This window comes from Anguilla rostrata, chromosome 1 (genome assembly GCF_018555375.3).
Source record: "Anguilla rostrata isolate EN2019 chromosome 1, ASM1855537v3, whole genome shotgun sequence".
Taxonomy (NCBI): Eukaryota; Metazoa; Chordata; class Actinopteri; order Anguilliformes; family Anguillidae; genus Anguilla; species Anguilla rostrata.
In genome coordinates, this window is record NC_057933.1 from 81339135 (window position 1) to 81361871 (window position 22737).

At 44.7% G+C, this 22737-nt stretch overlaps 2 protein-coding genes and 1 long non-coding RNA gene across 3 annotated transcripts in view; 1 reads left to right on the top strand and 2 right to left on the bottom strand.

Annotated features, from left to right (window-relative positions):
• Window positions 1–7941, bottom strand: part of psmc4 (proteasome 26S subunit, ATPase 4) — a 10330-nt gene extending 2389 nt beyond the window's left edge. Inside the window, exons 1-8 of the mRNA XM_064304877.1 lie at window positions 7829–7941; window positions 6900–6998; window positions 5891–6077; window positions 5204–5350; window positions 4133–4242; window positions 2878–2971; window positions 2244–2411; window positions 198–274 (exon numbers count right to left, since the gene is read on the bottom strand). Coding sequence (XP_064160947.1) covers window positions 198–274; window positions 2244–2411; window positions 2878–2971; window positions 4133–4242; window positions 5204–5350; window positions 5891–6077; window positions 6900–6998; window positions 7829–7864 — 918 coding nt within the window. The 5' untranslated portion in view covers window positions 7865–7941. The remainder of the gene's footprint in view (window positions 1–197; window positions 275–2243; window positions 2412–2877; window positions 2972–4132; window positions 4243–5203; window positions 5351–5890; window positions 6078–6899; window positions 6999–7828) is intronic.
• A 2751-nt stretch (window positions 7942–10692) lies between these two features.
• On the top strand, window positions 10693–22737 carry LOC135237597 (uncharacterized). Its single transcript, XM_064304892.1, has 6 exons — window positions 10693–10836; window positions 16427–16563; window positions 18676–19041; window positions 19491–19733; window positions 20696–20804; window positions 21508–22737. Exons 2-6 carry the CDS (start codon window positions 16479–16481, stop codon window positions 21521–21523), a joined length of 819 nt encoding a protein of 272 aa, XP_064160962.1. The 5' UTR covers window positions 10693–10836; window positions 16427–16478; the 3' UTR covers window positions 21524–22737.
• On the bottom strand, window positions 19246–20702 carry LOC135237604 (uncharacterized). Its single transcript, XR_010324874.1, has 2 exons — window positions 19815–20702; window positions 19246–19765 (listed from the first exon to the last, which is right to left on the bottom strand). It is a non-coding gene; the product is annotated as an uncharacterized LOC135237604 (long non-coding RNA).

The following is a 22737-nucleotide window of genomic DNA, read 5'->3' on the forward strand; positions in this document are numbered from 1 at the left end:
ATTTATGTGTGTGTGCGCGCGCGCGTGAGTGGATCTATTACTGTGTGTTAGTGCTTGAGTGTGGATTTATTACTGGGCGCATACGTGTGTGTGTGCGAGAGTGTGTGTGTGTGTGTGTGTGTGTGTATTAGTGTAGATTTATCACTGATTTATCATAGGAGTGTGTGTGTGTGTGTTTGTCTCACAAGTCTGCTCACCTTGACGTTGACGTTCTGATCAAAACCGTCCATCTGGTTGAGCAGCTCCAGCAGAATCCTCTGAACTTCTCGGTCAGCTGGAGAGGGGTGGGGGGGGGGGAGGGGGGAGAGGGGAGAGGGGGGGGGGGGGGGGGGGGAGGGGGGAGAGGGGAGGGGGTTCTTATTTACGGGCACAAACTGGCCTTTCTGTCCATCTGTCCATTTAGACGCTGTGCATCTTTTGTGCTGGATAATAATGTTGGGGTCAAACTGAAAAATGTGTAAAATAACAAGAAAGGTTTTGAGGATGAACAGAAGGAAAGAAGCGTGGCACGCATCTGTGAACCACTGAACTGAGTTTATGTGTGTGAGCGTGCGTGTGTGTGCAGTGTGTGCGTGTGTGCAGTTTGTGTGTGTGTGCAGTGTGTGCGTGCGTGTGAGCGTGTGTGTGCATGCGTGCGTGCAGTGTGTGTGAGCGTGATCGTGTGTGTGTGTGTGTGTGTGTGCTGCAGTGTTTTAGGCTGTGAACAGGAAATCTCCAGCCCCATATGCAGTGCAACCTTTTGGCACATGCCAGGGGATGGGAAATGTGTGTTGGGGGTGGGAGAGGTGGGGTGGTGGGGCTATTAAAATGTGGGTCACTTAAAGCCAGAGAACAGGTCTTGATTAGCGTCTGAGCGCCGCTGCCCCATTGTGTGTGAGTGTGTTATTTTAGTCGCATTGTTCCAGCGTCTTGTGGCCTGATGCAGTCCTGCAGTTCCGTTTTGAAAAGCAGGTGGCGCTGTCTTTCCTCCATCCCTACTGAAATCCCTTTTCTTGGACCTTTTCCTTTTAGCACTCGTTAATAGAAAAAAAAAAGCTGCAGTTATTTTTACGGTTTTAAAATGTAATAAATTACACGCTGGTTTTGCATATTTATTGCCACATTTAATACTGCTATAACATCTCGGCTGACAGTCAAACCTTTGGAAAATCTGCTTCAATTTTGGTATCAAAGCACCTGTGGGTGAATCTGCCGGGTGTGCAGACAACCCTAGCCCCACGCGAAGATTTCGACGTGAGAAAGAAGTGAAATTGAAAGCAGTGGTCAACGCGATCTGGGGCACAGCGCGGTGCAGTGGGATTCAAACCCGCAGTCCCTTCACCGCACCCAAACGCGTGTGTGTGTGTGCGTGCAGTGTGTGTGTGTGTGTGTGTGTGTTGTGCGCGCGTACATGCATGTTTGTGAGTGAGAGCGTGTGAGCGTGTGTGCAGTGTGTGTGTGTGCGTGCAGTGTGTATGCATGTTTGTGAGTGAGAGCGTGAGCGTGTGTGTGTGTGTATGTGTGTGCAGTGTGTGTGTGCGTGCAGTGTGTGTGTGCACGCGCGTGCATGCATGTTTGTGAGTGAGAGCGTGAGCGTGTGTACAGTGTGTGTGTGTGTGTGTGTGTTGTGCGCGCGTACATGCATGTTTGTGAGTGAGAGCGTGAGCGTGTGTGCAGTGTGTGTGTGTGTGTGTGTGTGTGTGTGTGTTGTGCGCGCGTACATGCATGTTTGTGAGTGAGAGCGTATGTGTGTGTGTGTGTGAGATGCTCTCTCCCTGTGCTTCCTGTACTCGTGCATGCCTCTCTCCAGAGACAGCGCTAATGTGTAAAACAGGCAGAGCTGAATCGCGCGGCTCTTGCTGGAGAATGAGGAGCGGAAGGCTCGGCACAGTGCCGCTGGGGTGCTGTAATATTTATGCTGCTGTCTGCACCCACTCTGCTCCAACGCCACAGGTTAATGGACATACCGCTGTCGCCTTGGAAACGGCGCCCAGGGTGAACACAGTCTCTGGGTGTTCAGAAAAAAAAAAATGTGATGGATTGTACATTAAGATTTCCCAAAATGCAAGGCGTGCGTGCGTGTCTGTGTGTCTGCGTGTGCATGACTGCGGGGGGAGAGGGGGTACACTCCCGAACAGGAGCCTGGATCAGTGAATGGTCTCGAGAGAATGGGACGGACGGACGGACGGACAGACGGACGGACGGACGGACGGACAGGCAGACGGACGGACGGACGGACAGGCCCCCTCCTCTCCCCTCCGTACCTCCCGTCTGGGCGTCGAAGCGCTTGGTGGCGATGGCGTCGATCTCGTCGATGAAGATGATGGCGGGGGCGTTCTCCTTGGCCAGCCGGAAGACGTCCCTCACCATGCGGGGCCCCTCCCCCAGGTACTTCTGCACAAACTCCGACCCCACCACACGGATGAACGCCGCTGTGGGGGGGGGGGGGGGAGAGAGGAGACAGGGAGGGAGAGAGAGATGGGGGTTAGGGGAGAGAGAGAGACAGAAAGAGAGATGGGGAGGGCCAGGGGAGAGAGGGACAGAGAGAGAGAGAGAGAGATGGGGCAGGTAGGGAAGAGAGAGAGAGTAGATGGGGAGAGAGTAAGACAGATGAGAAAGACGGGAGGGCGGGGGGCAGAGAGAGAAAGGTGGAGAAAGAGGGGGAGGGAGAAGTGAGAAGGAGAGGGAGAGAGGAAGGAGGGAAAGGCGGAGGCCGGTCAGATGGAGTAGAGCGAGGAGCGAGCGAGGGGCAGAATGGGGGAGGGAGGGGGGAGGGAGGGAGAGGGAAAGAGCGTTAATGGAGTGCATTCACGGTTGCGTGCGCGTGTGTGTGTGTGTGTGTGTGTGTGTGTGTGTGTGTGTGTGAGAGAGAGTGTGTGTGTGTTTGTGTGTGTTTACCTGTAGTGTGGTGTGCCACAGCCTTGGCCAGCATGGTCTTCCCACAGCCTGGTGGGCCGTACATCAACACACCCCTGGGGGGGTCGATACCGATCTGGAACAGAGGAGAGAGTGAGCACCCAATCACCCCCCCCCCCCCCACCCAGTCACACCCAATCACCCGCACAGTCACCCCAGCACCCATCCAATCAACCCAACGCACACCAAATCTCCTGACAAACCACTCACCCAATAATACAGCCAATCACCCGACCAATCGCACATTCGATCACCTGCTTAATCAGGACTCAGGGTTCCCACTATCTTTCATGAATTACACATTTACATGCAGGTACTTGCAAGGTCCTTAACCAGAGGGGTTCATATGACCCGTTTATACACCGGGATATTTTATCAAAGCAATTCAGGTTAAGTGCCTTACTCAAATCCAGCCGGCAACCTCGGAGTCAAAAAAACGTTCTCACAACGTTGCTGCAATGTAGTGGCAGCGACATTCTGTGTGTTAGCAGGGGGAACCGAAGACAGATTCGTAACGCAAAGCTGAGCTAAAGGCTAAATTCTGCACCAAGTGGGCCTCTCTTGGACCTCGTATTACCATTCTGGCACCACAGGGACACGTAGCGGAGTGCAAGCCGTTTGCTGTCCTGGCACAGTGGCACAGGAAGCTGTGTGTTTACGAGCGACTCCGTCCACAGCCGCTTCACGGTTAGGGAGCGAAAGCAGACGCTGATTTCATTATTAACACGAGCACGCCACCACAGGGACTGGAGTAAGAGTGTAAAACACTCACACACACTCACACACACACACTCCCACACACACACACACTCACACACACACTCTCACACACCACCACACACCTCTCTCACACACACACACCACAACTCTCCACCTCACACACACACACACACACTCACACACCAACACAAAACACTCCTCCCCACTCCACCACTCCACCACACCCACACCACTCTCACACACACACACACCCACTCCTCATCACACACCATCACCACTCCAGCACACACACACAACAACAACACCAACACTCTCACACACTCACCACACAACACACACACACACACACACACACACACACACACACCACTCACTCACTCACTCACTCACTCACTCACTCACTCACTCACTCACTCACTCACTCACTCACTCACTCTCACACACACACTCTCACACACACTCACTCTCACACACACACACACACACACACACACACGTCTCTCTCACGCATCCCTACCTGTTTATAGAGCTCAAAGTGTGTAAGAGGGAGCTCCACCGCCTCTCTCACTTCCTGTTTCTGGATGTCCATCCCTCCGATGTCGGCATACATCACGTCCGGCTTCTGGTCTGTGTGTGTGTGTGTGTGTGTGTGTGTGTGTGTGTGTGTGTGTGTGTGAGAGAGCGTGCATGTGTGTGTGATCATGTATGTGTGTGAGTGAGCGTGTGTGTGTGTATGTGAGTGAGCATGTGTGTGTGAGTGAGCGTGTGCGTGCGCATGTAAGTGTATGTGAGTGAGAGTGAGTGTGAGTAGGTGTGAGAAGGTGTGAGTGTGTGTGTGTGTGTGGGAAGATAAAATGCAGTTAATAAGGCTCTTACCAACAGACTATATTCACAGCCTGACTTGACACCCTACTCATTACACACTAGTGATAGCTGCCTGCTGTGCGCTGACTCGGTGGGGACGACTACAGAATATAGCAATGTGTTTTGTAGTAAATGAAACGACTAGTTAGTGAAATCAAAGTCATATGTTGCAAACAGAATGGGCATTTTTATCTTGAGGCCACCCACAATGATATGAATCAATTTGAAGACACATAATGGCTGACGCACAGAAGTTATTTATTAAACGTTTTGCAGCGCAGTGGCTCAAAGTTTGTTCGTGTGTGTTCATGTCTCTCTCTCTCTCTCTCGTAATGTTAGATAGAGGCTGAGAACTCGACATTGAGCTGACCTTTTTTTTTTTTTTTTTCCCCGAATCCGAACAATAACGAGCAACTTCGGGTAGAAGAAATATCTGTTTCCATCGCATTGTTCCTGCTTTCCCGAATACAGCGTTCGAATTCGGATACATCCCTAATAAGAGACCCATTGTTTTCAGACATCAGTGCTAGCAATGCTAGCCTTTGGGCGATGCGGGTTCAAGCAGAGAGCGAATCGGGTGGAAACAGAAGCGAACGGCGCGAGCGCGCGTGCGACGCGTCACACAAAAAGGACGTCTTAACGCGGGCGTCGGGAGAGCCGCGGCCTGGCGGCGGCGGCGGCGAGGGCGGTAAGGGGCGCGCGCGCGCGTCTCCCGGGCGCTGACCTGCGGTGAGCATCATGATGCTGCTGTCGGCCTCCGGGGGCAGCACGTCCACCAGCGCGTTGCTGTGCTTGTGCAGCGCCACCGAGGCGTTGGGCTTCAGCAGCTCCCGGTCGATGGTGCTCAGGATCCGCACGTAGTAGTTCGAGCCTGCGGACAGGAAGTTAGAGAGTTACGGGGACAGGAAGTTAGAGTTATGGGCACAGGAAGTTAGAGTTACAAGGGCGTGACAATACTCGAGCCTTGGGACAGGAAGTTACAGTTATGGTGACAGGAAGTTAGAGTTATGGTGACAGGAAGTTAGAGTTATAGGGACAGGAAGTTAGAGTTATAGGGACAGGAAGTTAGAGTTATAGGGACAGGAAGTTGGAGTTACGGGGGCATGACAATACTCGAGCCCGGGGACAGGAAGTTAGAGTTATGGTGACAGGAAGTTATGGGGGAGTGACGTATCACACGTACAGGTACTCGTGCTTCTTTGGCAAGTGGTTGTTGTGAATTGTTGTGTGGGTGTGTGTGTGTGTGTGTGTGTGTGAGCGCGTGTGTGTGCATGCGTGTGCTTGACAGTGTGTGTGTGTGTGTGTGTGTTTGTGTATATGCACGTGTGTAAGAGTGTTCACGTGTGTGTGCATGTGGATTTGTGTGCATGTGTGTAAGTGTGTTTGTGTATGGGCACGTGTGCGCATGCACCTGTAGTGGAGCCGACGATGGCAGTGTTCTGGTCCACGGCCTCCAGGAACTGGCCAATGACCAGGGGGATGCTCTGTATCCTTTTCACCTCCTCCTGGGCATGCAGAAACTCCTTCTTCAGGTTCTTCTGCTCGTCTTTGATGTACTCCTCCTGCACCTCCAGGAACTCCAGCTCCTGCTGCAGCTTCTAATAGGGGCAGCGAGGGACGAAGAAGAGTGGCATAAGCATGGCATCGATGACATCATCAGGAACAGCAGCCAACAACACAGCAGATACTGTAGGCTAAACGGACATCTACATCCATGTTCTAAATATTAACTGAAAGCCAAGTCTCCATTCCTTTTATACACGAACACTCCAATCTGACACACATTCAAAAAATACACTGAGGGGCATAACCTCATAACCAAGCAAGATACGATTTCATTTGACGTTCAGAAAAAGTGCCAGTAGCACCGGTTGTGAACCTCCTGTAATTAAGTAAAATGGAGGATAGAAGGAATGCAAGCGTTCAGCATCTATTTAGTATAAAACAGGAGCGCCTAACTCCAGTCCTGGAGGGCCGCAGTGTCTGCTGGTTTAACTCCAGTTCTAGAGGGCCGCAGTGTCTGCGGGTTTAACTCCAGTCCTGGAGGGCCGCAGTGTCTGCAGATTTAACTCCAGTCCTGGAGGGCCGCAGTGTCTGCAGGTTTAACTCCAGTCCTGGAGGGCCGCAGTGTCTGCAGGTTTAACTCCAGTCCTGGAGGGCCGCAGTGTCTGCGGGTTTAACTCCAGTCCTGGAGGGCCGCAGTGGCTGCGGGTTTAACTCCAGTCCTGGAGGGCCGCAGTGTCTGCAGGTTTAACTCCAGTCCTGGAGGGCCACAGTGTCTGCAGGTTTACCTCCAGTCCTGGAGGACTTCAGAGCAAGCACACACACCACAGTGACATCGAGGCAAGTTCAAAGGGCCAGACTCGAGACTTAAATAAAGTCAGAAACAGGACGGTACTATGGAGCCAGACTGCACAGACCTTGTATCTGCTGTACAAGTCCTCCAGGTCCTCGGGTTCTGGGGCCAGGAAGGAGAGGCCAGTCTGCGGCCTGGAGGTGAGCATGGCCGGCACTTCGTCCTGGAATACGACAGGTTTTCAGATAATTATTCACAACAACCATAACACGCGCGCCGAACATAGCTCACTGTACCACAGAAAATAACAGCCACAGTTACATTTTTAAGGCACCAGTTAAGGTTAAGCGTCACACCTGTTAACTCGCAGACAACATCACGTTGAAAAATAAAGACGGTGGGAAATCTGCCCAACTAGCTAGCGAGTTAACGGTAGCCGAGTCTGGCAAATACACGTTTAGAACCGGTCGCAGAAACAGCATATTTAGCTAGACATTGGTAATAATATAACATTCACTAAGACTAGCTAAATATTGATATATGCACAGGCTGTAGTGAAAAATATGGAAAACGTGAAGCTAGCCAGCTAACCGGCACTGCAACAGCCAATTTAGCCGGCTACCGAACCACGTAGCGTAACTAACGTTAGTTAGCTAGCCATCTAGCCTAGTTTTCATGAAACACGCATATAATTCGCCTACAGTTATTAGTTAGCGTGAATAGTTCATTTGACCACGAAGCGGCTTTTAGGTAATTAACCTAGCCAATTCTAGCTAGTGCCTAACGTCGGCTACAAGAGGGTCAGCTCAACAAATAGCTAGCTAGCTACACTACACCAGAGACCCTCTCGGCTAACTGAGTTAGCCGTCTAGCCACTGAATGAATTGGCATCTTTTCGAGTCAAGTGAAAGTCCCACAGTTCTGTCATTTGATAAAACTCCGGGCGAGATCACAGCGACGAGGCTGGTGTTCTAATGTTAATAAAAATAATTTTAGATAAAACACTTGCCCATCGTTGAACTAACGTGAATAACAATAACTACATGATCGTACCTGAGCTTTTTCAACAATTACCCCGATCTCCTCCATGTTCGTTTTCTTTTCACGAACGTCTTGACGTAAACACGAAAAGGCGAAAAAGGCGTCACTGTCAAATATGTGCTAGGGTGTTATGGGTAGTGTAGTATCTTTTTTTTTTTTTAAAACCGCCTTTTTCATCCAACCTGTCAAATGAACCCAATATCTAGACAAGTTTGGATACATGCAAACACAGTCCCTACCAGTTATTTTAAGAATATCATATTTACATCATACAAAAGTGAATGGTTACTCTTTGTGCGTTGTGCCAAGCAATAATTTATAAATGCAGTAGTAATGTGTATAATCATAAATGCATTTTTTGGCCTATGATCAGAAGATGCAGGCAAAACCTACAAGAGGTAATGGTCATGCAGCATGTCATGTGTTCACAATATTATCCGCAATCACTATTTCATTACTCAAAAACATCTGCTCCTTTGCAGTCTTTGTACTGGCAATTCCAGCACTGAGCAGCAGGTGTCAGGTTAGGCATTACATTAGCTGACATTCTGGTTTGCAGCGACTTAAGTAGGCAGTATACTTTTTTACAGTCTCTGGAGTTAATGCCAGTCTCAAATTCAAATGCTTTATTGGCATGACATAATTAAAAATACATATTGCCAAAGCTTAGTGATAAAAATAATCAACCACAGTAAGAATATATAATTAAAAAGAAAAAAGAAAACAAGCAGCAACAACAATAACAGCATACATGACAGTAACATAATATTTATTATCTATTAATTAACTAAATTAAATTATTAAAAAAAAAAAGTATTTTCTCAATAAGAGGATTATATATATACTCATACATATTCATACTCACAGACATATATATATATATATATATGCACACATACACACACACACACACACACACACACACACACACATATATATATATATATATATATACGAACATACATACATACACACGCACACACATATATACATACATATACATACACACACACATATGCATATATATATACACACACACATACATATGTTTGTTAGATGCTCACCCACTGTCCCTCAGGCTGTGACAGGCGAGTGAGGCTGTCGGTCCTTCTCCTAATAGGACTCACAGCTTTTGCTCATTTGTTAGGGAGGGAAATTTGTTTTGGAATTTTGAATTTTGGATCTTATTAAAATATGTTTCCCTTATCTGTGAATATTTTTCACAATATACCAGGAAGTGCATCTCTGTCTCTACCTCTCCTGTCTTGCATTGACCACATATACGTTCTTCTTTGGGTAGCCATGTTTTTTTTGTGCCTTCCTTTTTCAATTGCTAAGGTGTGGTCACTGAGCCTGTACTTGGTCAGGATTTGTCTCTGCTTTGTATCTCTGACAGAGAAGAGATACTCTGCCAAATCGTATTCTCTATTTACGGCCAAGTAGCAATTAGGTTTATTTTGTGTTTTGGTTTCATTATTCCAGTGTTCCAGATAGGCATCTTTTGTTTGTTTAATTATTTGGTTTACTCTAGACTCTGGTTTTAAAGCAGCGCTGATCTGAGTTTGGTCAGTATTTGGTTTTAGTTGGTTAGTGAGTCTCATGACCAGCTGACTGAGAGGACTCTTTTTGGGTTTCAGATCTTGGGTTTTCAGTGCTTGAAATTGCATTGTGTCTCTCTTCTGTAGAAATTCTGTGAGTTCCCGCATGTTTGATGAATGGTGCTACTCGTTTCAGCAAGTCATTAAAACGCCTAGCACACATTCGGAAATAAGAGAAAGTGGACCCCCTCCTCTAAACCATAGACCGTATAAAAATAGGTCTAAACTCGCATTTGCCGAATGTACAGACAAAACTGTCCTACTCTGATTTATAGGGCGAACGTACCATCTTCGCCTTTTTTTTCTTCTTTTGCATAGCCAGATAAACTAAAGCCACTTTAAACACTTTAAACTTTTTGTTTTGTGTTGTGATCTCACGTAGCCCTTCTCTTTATACATCCATTTGCCATTTACCATTTATACATCCATGGTGTAGCCGCGAGACTGAGCTCTGGTTGAGATTCCAGCCCCGGTTAATAGCTGCCTCGTAATTATTCATGCCCCAGCGGCGTGGAGTGACTTAAACGGTGCGGTGTTCTCACTGAGTTAAGCGACAACAGTGTTCGTGGACATGTTCGCCGGTGGTTCTCAATCCTGAAGTTCTTTCTTCTTACTGAGTATACTGCCAGCTTTAGAAAAAGTCCATTCACTTGCATTCACCTGATTAAAATGAGTAATGATGCCAGATTTGGTTAAAAATGTTTTGTTTTTTTTAAAAAAAAAAAACCTTGGTGTTGAGTTTGGGTCAAATTGACCCATTTATAACTTTTAGTTAAAAGTGTAAATTTTGTGCTTGTTTTGTGATTATATTTGTTGATCCTCATCTGTATTTGCCTTATTTCTGTTTAGCTATATGGTTTCTGTGAATGTAATATGGTAAAGATAAATAACTTGATTGAGAATTGAGAATGTTCAATGTTAAATTGAAAGTGAGAATGTCAGTTCAAAACAATACATATCAATAGTCTTCTGCATGAAAAACTTGTGACATTCTAATTTTTCACTGATAATCATGATTTATGCTCCCATGCTTTCATTATAGTGGATTTCTAAAAAAAATGAACGTCTTTATTACAAATAAATGTCACTTTCACCATTCAATGTGATGGAACAGAGGCAAATGGCAATCATTAACCATATGTACGGTTTGTATTGTTCACAACTGCGATTAATATATATTGAGTATTTTTGCATTCATTTTATTTCTGTATTGCACTGAAATCCCGATAGTGGCGAGCGTATATATTTGACGCGGTCTAGCCGTTTCATAGGTGCTAAAGTGATACCGGAAGCCAGGAGCTTCCTGTTCAACAGAAAAACAGCGGGTTTTTCCTTTAGCGAGCGGTATATTACTCTCAGGAAATAAGGGCCTAGGAAGCAGGCTTATTGCGACTCTGGACCCGGGCACTTTGGCATTGTACAGTGAGTACTTTTTTCAGACTTGGCTGTGTTTTTATGTCATTTGGAGTGTTGAGTCAGTTTGATCTTTTCCGGAAACACTGATTAACCTCTGAAAATTTAAATTGGTAAATTGACTGCATTTATAAAGCGCTTTTATCCAAAGCACTTCACAACTGATGCCTCTCATTCACCCATTCACTCACACGGCAACGGTAAAAGGCTGCCCTGCAAGGTACCAATCAGCTCATTGGGAGCAATTAGGGGTGAAATGTCTTGCTCAGTGACACATTGACACACCCAAGGCGCGGGATCGAACCGACAACCCTCCGACTGCTAGACAACCGCTCTTACCTCCTGAGCTACGTTGCTACGAAATAGCAATACAAACCCTATGCATGTTCTGCCTAGGTTTCATTGTCTCATAAAACAAGCCCAGATGCTTATTTTTCTACGGTAGGATGGGCTGAAATATAATGCTTAAATATCATTCGCAGGATAATTAATATAATTCATGGGCCATATATTTTCTCTCATTACCAAATAGCATTAAAGAAATGTGAGCATTAATGTACATTTTCTACATTGTCTACTTTTCCACAGAAGTGCAATCATAAGAAATACATACTTTAATTATGATTTGGACACCAGTCTGTCAAAAAGCCTTCACTGACACCCTCTCCATCTGTTTGATGTATTGCTTCTGCTTATGTTTTGTGGTGCATTGCAAGGCCGTAGCCATGGAGTCAACATTGGGGGGGACCAAATCTGGGGGTCCCCCTCCCAGAAAAAATTCAAAATTTGAAAACTAATTTCCTGCCATTTTCAAACATTTAAAAATTCACTAACACACGGGAAGAACTTTTTATTTATTTATTTATTTATTACAATAATGTCTAATAGTGTATTGTATTACATTGCTCTTTTTTACCTTTTCTTGTTTCATTGTATGTAATGGCAGAGATTAGGGATTAATAAAGTACAACCATAACCATAATCATATAAACAGAAATCTGTGCATTGTTATATGAAGACAAGTCCAGATATTGTGGCCAAGGTTTAGCAAATTGTTGTTTTTATTTACATATTTACAAGTAAACTTGGGTGGGCAGCAGGGGCGTTTGCTCTGCTCTGCTCTCCTCTCATTTTCTCCTCACGTCCTATCTTCTCCTCTCCAGCCCTCTCTCCTCCTCTCCTCTGGTCCTATATTTTCCTCTCCTCTCCAGTCATCTCTTTTCCTCTCCCCTGCCCTCCAGGTACAAGCAAGTACAGCTATAGGCTACAGTATACTATAGGAATATTCAGTAAATGAAAGCTACTACTGTCTACATAAATTGTACATGTAGCGCAACATAAATGATGGACACTTTACTCAGACTTCACGTGGGCTTTCTGACAAATATAACGTAATAAAGACATTAATGTTAGTTGAATACGCTCGTGAGCACCATTGTTGGTCGCTGGGTGAATGTGTGGCTAGCTAATTAACTTTCCAGGTAACTTAGCTATGATAGTTAACGTTGGTGATGGTTGATTGATTAGCACTCGCAAATCGGCCCGTTTTGACCAAAAATGTTTGTTTCCACTCCATGCAAACACTGACACTTTTTTAGCAAAATATTATTTATTTCCACAATTACAGTTCCAGCGCAAAATGACGTATTGACGTTAACGTTACCTTTTCATGCATGTCCTGGCTGAAGTGAAGTGTTATTATCAGAGACTGTAAAAAATATTATTGGTACGGTGTTACAATAAAATAAGTGTCACATCAACAACTGATGGGAACATTAACAACTGATGGGAACATTAACGGATCCTAACTTTACGCAAAGCTAGCAAGTGGAATATGCTCAGAATGTATGAGCTGTTCGCTAGCTAATGCACAGAATGTAGGCTAGCTAGCTAACGTTCTGACTACAGGAATTTATCATAACATTGCGAGACGATAACCAATGGTTATTAAACATTCATAAAATTATTATTTTCATAACACTTTACAAATGGTTATTTCGGACGGCGGTGCGTGGTTGTCTGTCGTAGCATAGCAAAAAAAATGTTTTATTATATATATTTTTTATTTTATTTAAATCCACTGCTTCAAAACAGAAGGGGGCATATGGGGTCTTCAGCTCCAGCGAATGTTGCTGTTTATCTGAGCATGTGACAGGATGAAGGGCTTCTGGGCAGGGGCAGTGCCATCAGGGATTTTAGGTCACCTGAAAACATCTCACGACCACCACCACCCCACCACCCCAGGCCATCCCATCCATGCGCAATGTCTGTACATTTCCTGGATATGGAACATTCAAAAAGCCACATACTGTGACCCATATATGAATAACACAAATGTATTTTTGTGCTTCCTTTTGCAGGTAACGTACTGCTGTGCTCAGCTAAGTTAGCTGTATAGTGGTATTTACTTCTGTTTTCAACACAGATCGTTCATTAGGTTACCTTTATGCTCAATGTTAATTCAAATCTAATAGAGTTCACAGGACCCTGACGGCCATCAAATATCCTGTATTTGAGTGAATTGTACTCTTTCAATAATAATTTCACACCAAACATTTTGGCAAAAGTAAAGCAGAGCAAAACCTCGAGATGACATTTTTTGGCATCTTGGGGTTTTGATCTGCTTGATTTTCTTGGAGCCTCCTCGGGTGAATGAAAACAATGTCTTATTGGTCAAGGGTGTGGGGGGGGTCTGTCCTCTTGGCATTAAGAAGCAGATTCGCACCGCTTGAAACACTCCTCTTGAAGTGTTTCACATTTTTGTGCAAGGGGGTTCAGTTGTTATACTTGCTTAATTTAGGGAGCTGTTCCTCCTGTACACGTAACCTTACCCCTGCAATCAAAGAGAATCCAGTCACAGGAACAGTAGAATTTAAAATTAATTAAATAACGGTGTGCAGTCAGGAACATGCTTTGAGGCTGGAACAATTAAAAATAATATGCTATTATACTTTTTAAAAATAACAAAATGTCCAGCTGTGTTTTGAGAGAAAATGTCATGTATTACATCATCCCCAAAGATTGTGGTTTTTCAGTGGAACATTTGTCAGGGACTTTCCATTTCCTGCTGGTTTGATTCTGTAGCAGAGCTAGCTTCAGTTCAGTTATGTTAGCACAAAATATTTTCATGCAGTCATTTGCATGCGAAGGCATTACAGTTACTTATAAAATTGTTTTTTTTTGTGTTGTTTGTTTTTATTTCTGTCTCATGTAATGTTCACATGGTACAGCAAATACAAAGAAAATTAACACAGATATTAACTGAATAAAAATGTGCAACTCTAAATATATACGACACTTAGTCAGTTTTTCCCTAGCCTATAACTTCTTGAATGTTCAAATATTCAGGTAAAAACATTTCACGAAGCAATGCTTCTGCACTTTTGATAACATTCTTTGGATCCCGGCGTTTGTCCGAGTGGACACATGCTTGCAGCTAGTATACTCTTAATCGCATTTCCATTTGCAATAACGCTACCACTGCCTCATTGGCCCAACTTCACAAAGTTACTGGAATATTCACGTCACAGGTAGAATTGCTTTTCCACATTAACAATACTACACTGGATCAATATGTTGGGCTAATGATAAAAGCTGGGGGGGGGGGGGCACAGTGCTACAGTGTACCGCTGCCACTCATTGCCAGGTGAAACGGCATCCAATGATATTCAGGCATTTGCAGACACGTCATCAATAAAGACAAGTGAGCCAGTTCCAGTGCCATGCATGCCCAGGCCATAACACTACCGCCACCATGTTTCATTTCTGACATAATGGGGCTTTTGAGGGTAAGTAATCCCTCATGAACCATGAAAAAGCTCCTAATTATGACAAATGAATAGCTTGTTGAAATTCTGTGGATTGCAGTTGTGGTTGGAACAAAAACCAACATGCACAGCGAGTCCCTAGGACCAAGGCTGAGAACCACAATCATTCTAATTTAGTTGTAATGTGTTTAATAGCTAATGAGGATCAAGACTGCTGGACGACCAGCTCCACAGATAACCATGATCAAAAATGCTCATTCTAGTGACACATTATGCACACACGAGGGTCATTTCCATCCAGAGCCAGCAGTGATTAGACGTGTCTTTCCCTTTCGTTCACCTGGCCCCTTTTTTATATTCATCCTTTGTGTTGTAATATGGTATGATATAATGAATAAACCACGACGGGCTGTCCTGTTATTGGAAAATAATGTAGGGTCGCTTAACCAGCTCCGAAGTAGGCTACATTATTTTCCAATAACAGGACAGCCCAGAGGGGTTTATTCCACTTATAGAGCGGGTTACCAACATAGACTATATATGGTTACTTTTATATTTATTTATTTTTTTCGATTTAATCAGCTGAAAGTGAAATAATCTTCCGCAGGTGTTTGAGCATATTATTTTACCTTTGTCAAGCAAAACTCTGGTTGGTAGTTCCATTTGCACCGTTGTTAAGCAAAAACCTCTGGTCGTTAATTCTATGAAAACAATGATTCTACCTAGAAAAAATAGTTCCTTCTCGTTTTATACCATACAGTTAGTACCAATTTTGGTCAATTTTGTCATTACATTATTTAATAAAACTGCATGAAACCATAAGTCAATCAAATTAATCTCCCTAACACTGTCTTGCTTTTTAAATGGTGTGGTCGCGCAGTGTAGACATAACGTCTTTCTAAGACCCTCTGAAACGGGTTTTGAATGCCAGCTAGCTTTATGACAGGTTCGCCGTCACTTGTCACCTAGCCAATATTAAAATTCTTGGTTTTAGGTCAGAATGGTCTCACGGCATGCTTGTTATCCCGGCTAGCTAGCTAGCCAACTATTGAATTGTATTTAAAACAGCGGTTACTATAAACGCAATCGTTCACAAACATACGGATGAAAATTCCTCCCGTACCCAGGAGTTAAATGCGGAACACCTATTCTACTGTCCAAATAAGGGACAATTCCGATTTGGGGGGTAACAACAATTCAATAGCGAAAGAATAATGTTGCAGTTTAAACTGCTTTAGGATGCTGGATTTTTTAGCGTATTTATTTTAGAACTGTTTGAAGGCCAAGGTGTCCCTTTACTGAGAAGTAATGCCCACCCTTGGACCAATCAGAATAGAGTATTCAGCCAAGCCGTTGTATAAATGATAATATGATATTTGTTCCTTACGGAAGATGGGGATAAACCTCAGGTGCATAGTAAGTTTGCATTAGGTTGCTAGTTGGATTATTGCTACATTTGAACATAATAACATAACATAACTTGAACATAAGAAAGTAGAGATAAGTAGCCAACTAGTGTAAAATAACACGATGCCGTGGGTTGGTTTTCTTCCTGTCCTCCCCAATTTTTTGAGTCACCAGCCGCCACTGGTCTGTAATGAATAAAGTCCCAGAAGGGCAGCTGTTTCTGAGATGCTGGAATCACCACGTTTGGCACCGACAATCATGCCACTGTCAAAGATTTTGACAAAGAATGCATAAAAATGAACTAATAACAATGTGGAAGTGGTGTGGAATTGGTCAATGTTTCAAGGCAAGGGGCAGAGACGTGATCGCATGTGTGCATGTCTTTGCTTCTTCGCCGAAGCTGAAGTATGCCTTCAATCTTGTAGTTATAGCTGTGAGGGGTCCGAGAAACACAGGGTGTGAGAAGGCAGGAAGACCATGTCCATGTGTGCTCACGGCCGAAGTCCTGCTCCAAGGAAATCCAGGTGGCTCTGTCTGACTGTGCTGCTGCTTCTGCAGCAAGGTGAGTTTGTGCAACACATTCCTTTAAGTTAAGATGAGTCCAGTTAAGCTAAACTAAGCTAAGTTAATTTAAGTTAAGGTGAACTAAGTTAAGTTACAGGGGAATTAGCCTATACTTTATAACACTTCTGCTTCTCATGACTGATATTGTCCTTCTAATGAACGTGTCGCCCTTTTTTCAATTAGTTATTTCGTTATGTTTTTTTTTTGCAATCACTTAAAAAGCAACACAATAACACAATGGGATTTTATTCTTCATGCCATGCATTGCAGTTTCTGACATAATGTGGCTTAAGAGGGTAAATAATTCCTCTTAACATTAAAAACACCTAATTAAGAAAAATGAACAGCTTGTTAAAATTCTGAGATTGCAATTGTGGTTGGAACGAAAACCAGCATACACAGTGGGCCCCCAGGACCGAGGTTGAGAACCACTGCCCTATACAGCACTGCATCCCATTTTCTCTACTGGAAAGGGCACCCTTTGGGACACTGTCATGTAGGGGCGGCATAGAGGGCATTTCATAACGGCACCCTTTTCCATTGGAAGGGCACCCATAGGGAACATCAAGTTTAGACCATTGTAAGGGCACCTTATAGGGCACTGCATCATGTTTTCTCCACTAGAAGCGCCCTCATTAAGACACATTATCAAATTTTCTTGCTTTAGAGGGCACATCATCATAATTTATTGCATGAAGGGGCACCCTAGAGGGCACTCAATCATTTTTTTCCCATGTGAAGGGCAGCCAATAGGGCACTTCCTCTCGATTTCGCCACTCTAAAGGGCACTTTAGCGATGCTTTTTCGACCATCACAGACAGACACAATAGCATCAGCCAGCCCGCATAGTACGTACCTCAAGCGGTTCGACCAACGATGGGAAAACGGTGGGTACAGCTCCAGGCTTCAGACGGTCGCCTTGGTAGTCGGTGCCTTCAAAGTAGTCGCTGCATACCCTTAGTCCTCGTTTGCGAACTTATTTGGCTGTTATGTCGGGGTTTCTGATTACACCCAGCCACGTCTGGCACAAAGTTGCATTGTGTGGAAAACTATGAAAATGTGCTTTCAAGGTAGGCTTAACAGGGGCATTATAACAACCGGGTATTACACCGATATCGCATCAAAGAAAAGCTAGCAGACGTTAGTTTGTTCCATTTCAACGCAAAGTTAACGGAATGTTTTCCTTCGCTTCTTCTCGATTTTGCCGCGAAACGAAATTGAAGAAGAAGAAAAAACCGGAAGCCGTACTACTATGTGGACTTGCGCTAAAAAAAATAGGTCTTTGTTTCTAACGTTAGACATTTAAAATGAAAAAACTGATCGAAAAATTAAGGGCGCCACATTCATTAGAAGGACAATATCAGTCATGAGAAGCAGAAGTGTAATAAAGTGTAATTCGCCTTTAAGTTAAGTTAAGCTAAACTAAGTTAAGTTAAGGTAAACTAAGCTAAACTAAGTTAAGCTAAATTAGGGTTAGGGTTACAGTTAGTGTCACTGCAAGGGGACAGCCATAAACAAAAAAGATCCTGTTAAAACAGGATAAATTGCAATGAGTGAAAGGAAACAATCCTCTCTGAACATATAAGCAGAAAACATTCTCATTCAACACATATAAATATTTGTCTGCTGTCTGTACAGCCTTTGCCGGAATATTGAATTCCTCATGAAAATGAATAAAATTTAATTTAAAAAAAGACACATTTAATCTCTATTTCCTACAAATGATTCCTCAAGAAATGCTTCCTTAACCCACAAGAACACTGGCTTATTTATGTGCATAATGTGTATAATCTTTTAAGGGGCATATTCCCATATACGTATGACTTTGTTCTAATGAATTAAACCATAAGACTACCCAATATCAAATTATGTATGAAAAGAGGTGTAAAGAGATGAGATTAAATCTTTATTAATCCCAAAAGGAAAATGTACTTTTCCACTGAAACTCAGGATCACTAAACCCATAAAAACACAGAACAGGACTGGAGTACAGTACAATATCGCAGTAACCGCAGTCTTGTATGCATAACAGAAAAAAAAGTTTCGATTAATCGTATATCGGATATAATGAACGAATGATATTAATGTTGTTTTCACTCTTCCCCCCCAGGGAACTGGGGTCAGATCACGGTGACCCAGAGCCCGAATGTGGTTGTGTCGAGGCTGAATCACAACGCCACTCTGGCCTGCAGGTTCTCGCACACCCGAAAACAGGGGGTGACCGGGGTGATCCTGTACTGGTACCACACCGGGCCCAACGGGCAGGACCTGTACGCCTACCCCGACTCCCAGGCTCGGCCTGAGTACAAGAACCGGGTCGTGGCCCTTGACAGAAACAGCACCTCGGAGAACAAGTCCGTGGTTTTGCAGAACGCGACCTGGAGGGACAGCCAGAGGTACCGCTGCATGCTGTCGTACGAAACGCTACAGGAGCCCCAGAGAAAGAGAGGAGGAGGAGTTCTGCTTCTGTTGCACGGTAATCTGCGTGTGCTTTTACATCACGTCACGTCACATCACATCACATCACCTCCATTTAGCAGACGCTCTTATCCAGAGCGACGCACAGAAGTGCACATCAAGGTCACTGGAACAACTTTTAAAGTAAACACACGTTCGATAAGGTACAATACTCAGTTTTGTACAGTACAATACTAATTTTGTGCAGTAACAAACATTTGATTTTCAATTTTGGGGGAGACAACAAACAGCCAATACAACGTGATAATATTGGGGGGGGACCACTTGATGATTTCCCTTAGACCCCCCCCCAATAACCTTGTAACAGAGTGAAAATCCCCAACCACAATTTGGACCATGTAGCTAACCTAGTACATTTTTCATGCTTCTTCTGTGTGTGTGTGTGTGTGTGCGTGTGCGTGCGTGTGTCTGCGTGCGTGCATGCGTGCGTGTGCACGCATGCCCCAGATTCTATGACCTTTGACCTTGCCCCTGGGATGGTGAGCGAACTGCTGTGCTCCGTCAAAGTGTCCCCGGACCCCGGGTTCCTCCTGAGTGTGTTCCGGGATGGCGTGCACGTTCTGACTGCCCAAAACCACACCCCCGCCCCCCACGTCACGCTGTCGCTCCTCGTCCCCGTCGCCCACAACATGGAGTGCCGGCTCAATCACAGCTCGGGCTTCATCCTGAGAAAGACCTACTCCATCCAGCGTGAGTGAGCTTTCTGCAACACAGAGCCAGGGCTTCCAGCCACTGCATTACATTACATTACATTACACTGCATTACATTACTTACATTACACTGCATTACATTACATTACATTACACTGCATTACATTACATTACATTACACTGCATTACACTGCATTACATTACACTGCATTACACTGCATTACATTACATTACATTACATTACACTGCATTACATTACATTACATTACACTACATTACACTGCATTACATTACATTACACTGCATTACACTGCATTACAGGCAATAACAGAGGCCGTTATCCAGAGCGACTTCCACAGCTTTTGTATAGCATCCATTTATACAGCCGGATGTATAGCGAAGCAATGCAGGTTAAGCACCTTGCTCAAGGGTACAACGGCAGTGTCCTACCCAGGAATCGAACCTGTGACCCTTAGGCTACAAGGCCAGTTCCCTCACCCGTTATATTGCACCCCCGCCAGTCACAGCACCCAGCACCACATTGCACTTCCAACATGTTTCAGGCACTGCGCAAAATCTTTTCTTCCACCTTGCATTTAAAGAGCTCATTAAGCCAGGAGACAAAGACGCATGCTTACCTTTTTTTTTTTTTTACATGTATCAACGACAAAGTAATGAATCGGGGGGTGGGGGAGGGGGGACAGGGACAGGTAGCCAATAGACAGCCTCTTTGTCATGTTTACGAACCCGCAAACGGATCTGTCATTTCTTTAACCAGGATTCTGGCTTCCTTTCAGCAGGGGGCCATTTTACTGGGGCCCGAGGTGTGTTTTGGGTGAAACACAACGGTGGCTGGAGATCAGACGCGAGCGTGACGCTGTTTCTGCGCGGCGTGGGCGCTGTAGGCGGAGCGTTCGTCACGTCTGCGCGTTCCATTTCCTCTACGCTCACGGCGTGCGCCACTTAACACCTCTCTGTTTTTACTTTTTTCTTTTTTACAGCGCTTCCCGAGCCAGTCTTGCTCTATGTCGCCATACTGCTTGTGCCCTTCATCGTTTTAGTCATCTCCCTGACTGCATATCTCATCATGAGATCCAGGCGTGTAAAAAGGTGATTCTAACTGCTACCTTTAGCTATTGTGCACCTGCCAGAAGGAAGCCTAGTCTTTTCTTCCTCAGATTATTCACTCTATTTAAAAAGAAGGGAAAACCCGCACACTAAAACCTCCAGCCTTAATGGAACTCAACAAAGAGTTTAGCTTAGTCCACCAGGGACCATAGAGTTCAAAGTACTCTGTGATGAGTTGATTTTACATTTTATTGTGTGGGCCCTTGCAAACTGTCGCCGTCCGGCCCGGACGTCCGAAGATCATGAACGCGCACTTTCCTGAATCAAAATGACATTTTTGTTGCATCACAGCAGAGAATCAGATACCAGTTTCTGCGAAAGATGGTATGCGGGGGGGCGGGGGGGGGGGGGGGGTTGGTTGCCGCGTCAACGGCCTGCTTTTCTCACTAAAGCCAGACCGCAGTAGCGCAGCAACACCTCCCCTGCACTCTCGGCCCAGCGCGTGGAAATAATGAAATCATGTTATTGGAGTCTGCGTTCGTCTCCCCGTGACACGATTTAATGATTCAGAAACAACGGAGACGTGCGGGGGCGGGGGCGGGGGCTTCAAAAATACCGGTTCCATTCGGCAGTTGGGAGGACAGTTGGTTCCCCTGCCTCCGTCTGTGTAGCCCAGAGAAATAACTTCTTTAGCTGTTTTTAGCTGTTCCTTAACTTCTGGCTGTTTTTTTGTCTTCTCTCTCAGTCGCGGAGATCGCTAATATGCTGACGCAACGCTAAACGAGCCGGGATCACCTTCAGCTGTTTGCCTGCGTTCACATAGCCAAGGAGAGATCTGCTCGTCGCGTTCACGTCTGCTGTCAATCTAGGAGTGCCTGGCTGAAATGATGTTACTGTGGAGAAAAAGTCCTGACCCTCACCTGCACTGCAGCCAACAGGACAGCCCCCCGCCTACATACAGGACATGATTCAATCCACCACGCCAGCTCGACCACTCCGCTCTGCTGCAGCAGGGGTAACTTGCACTCCCTGCCATCCGGGTGAATGGTTTTCGCTCATCCCTGCCACGGAGCTTCTCCACCCTAGCTCCCCAGTGGTGGAACGACCTCCCTGTTCCTCTACGGACAACTCGGTCATTCCCCATCTTCTGCCATGGTCCGAAGACACATCTCCTCAGGCTGTACCTGGACTAACTATCACTACTCTGCAGGGCGCTCCCAATCCAGGATCACTCTTGTCACCTATATCCTTCCACTCCTGTAGCACTTTCATGATACACATGCACCTCCTGTACCACTTTCATATTTCATGTAGCTCCATCCAGCACTTAATGTCTCCTCGTTCGACTTAACATTACCCTCTGACCTAGCCTGTGCTTACTGCGTGAACTGGACTTAATGTGTTCATGGCTATGAATAACTGTTACATAATGAGTATTGTATCTTATCGGACCTGTGTTTTGTAGTTGTTCCAATGACCTTCGGTATGCACTTATTCTACGTCACTTTGGACAGAAGTGTCAAATAAATGGAATGTAGCGTAATTAGCCATCAGCCTGTAGTTTTTTTCGGTTTAACTTGTCAGAAGCATTTTTTGAAAATCATGATCATGTCTAACAGTACTGACATCATCTTAACTGATCAGCCAGCTAATACTATAACTGTACATAGAAAGCTGCCTTTTTAGTGCAAGAGGGTTATTTTTTAGAGGTAATTGCTTTTTTATAGACAAAAATATTCATAGTAGATACTACTGTATATTTAAATATCAATGAGCAAGACTTTTTTTATTTCTTTTTTTTTTTACAAATAAATAATCATAAAACCAAATAAAAATAATAACGCTATTATGCAGTCTTTGACAGGTTATTGTTTTTTGAGGGGCATTATGGGTATTCTGACCATGGAGAAAGGCTACTAAACCTAGTATAGCAATGAACAATGTCAAAATAAAAGTGTTGAGATTTAACATGCCA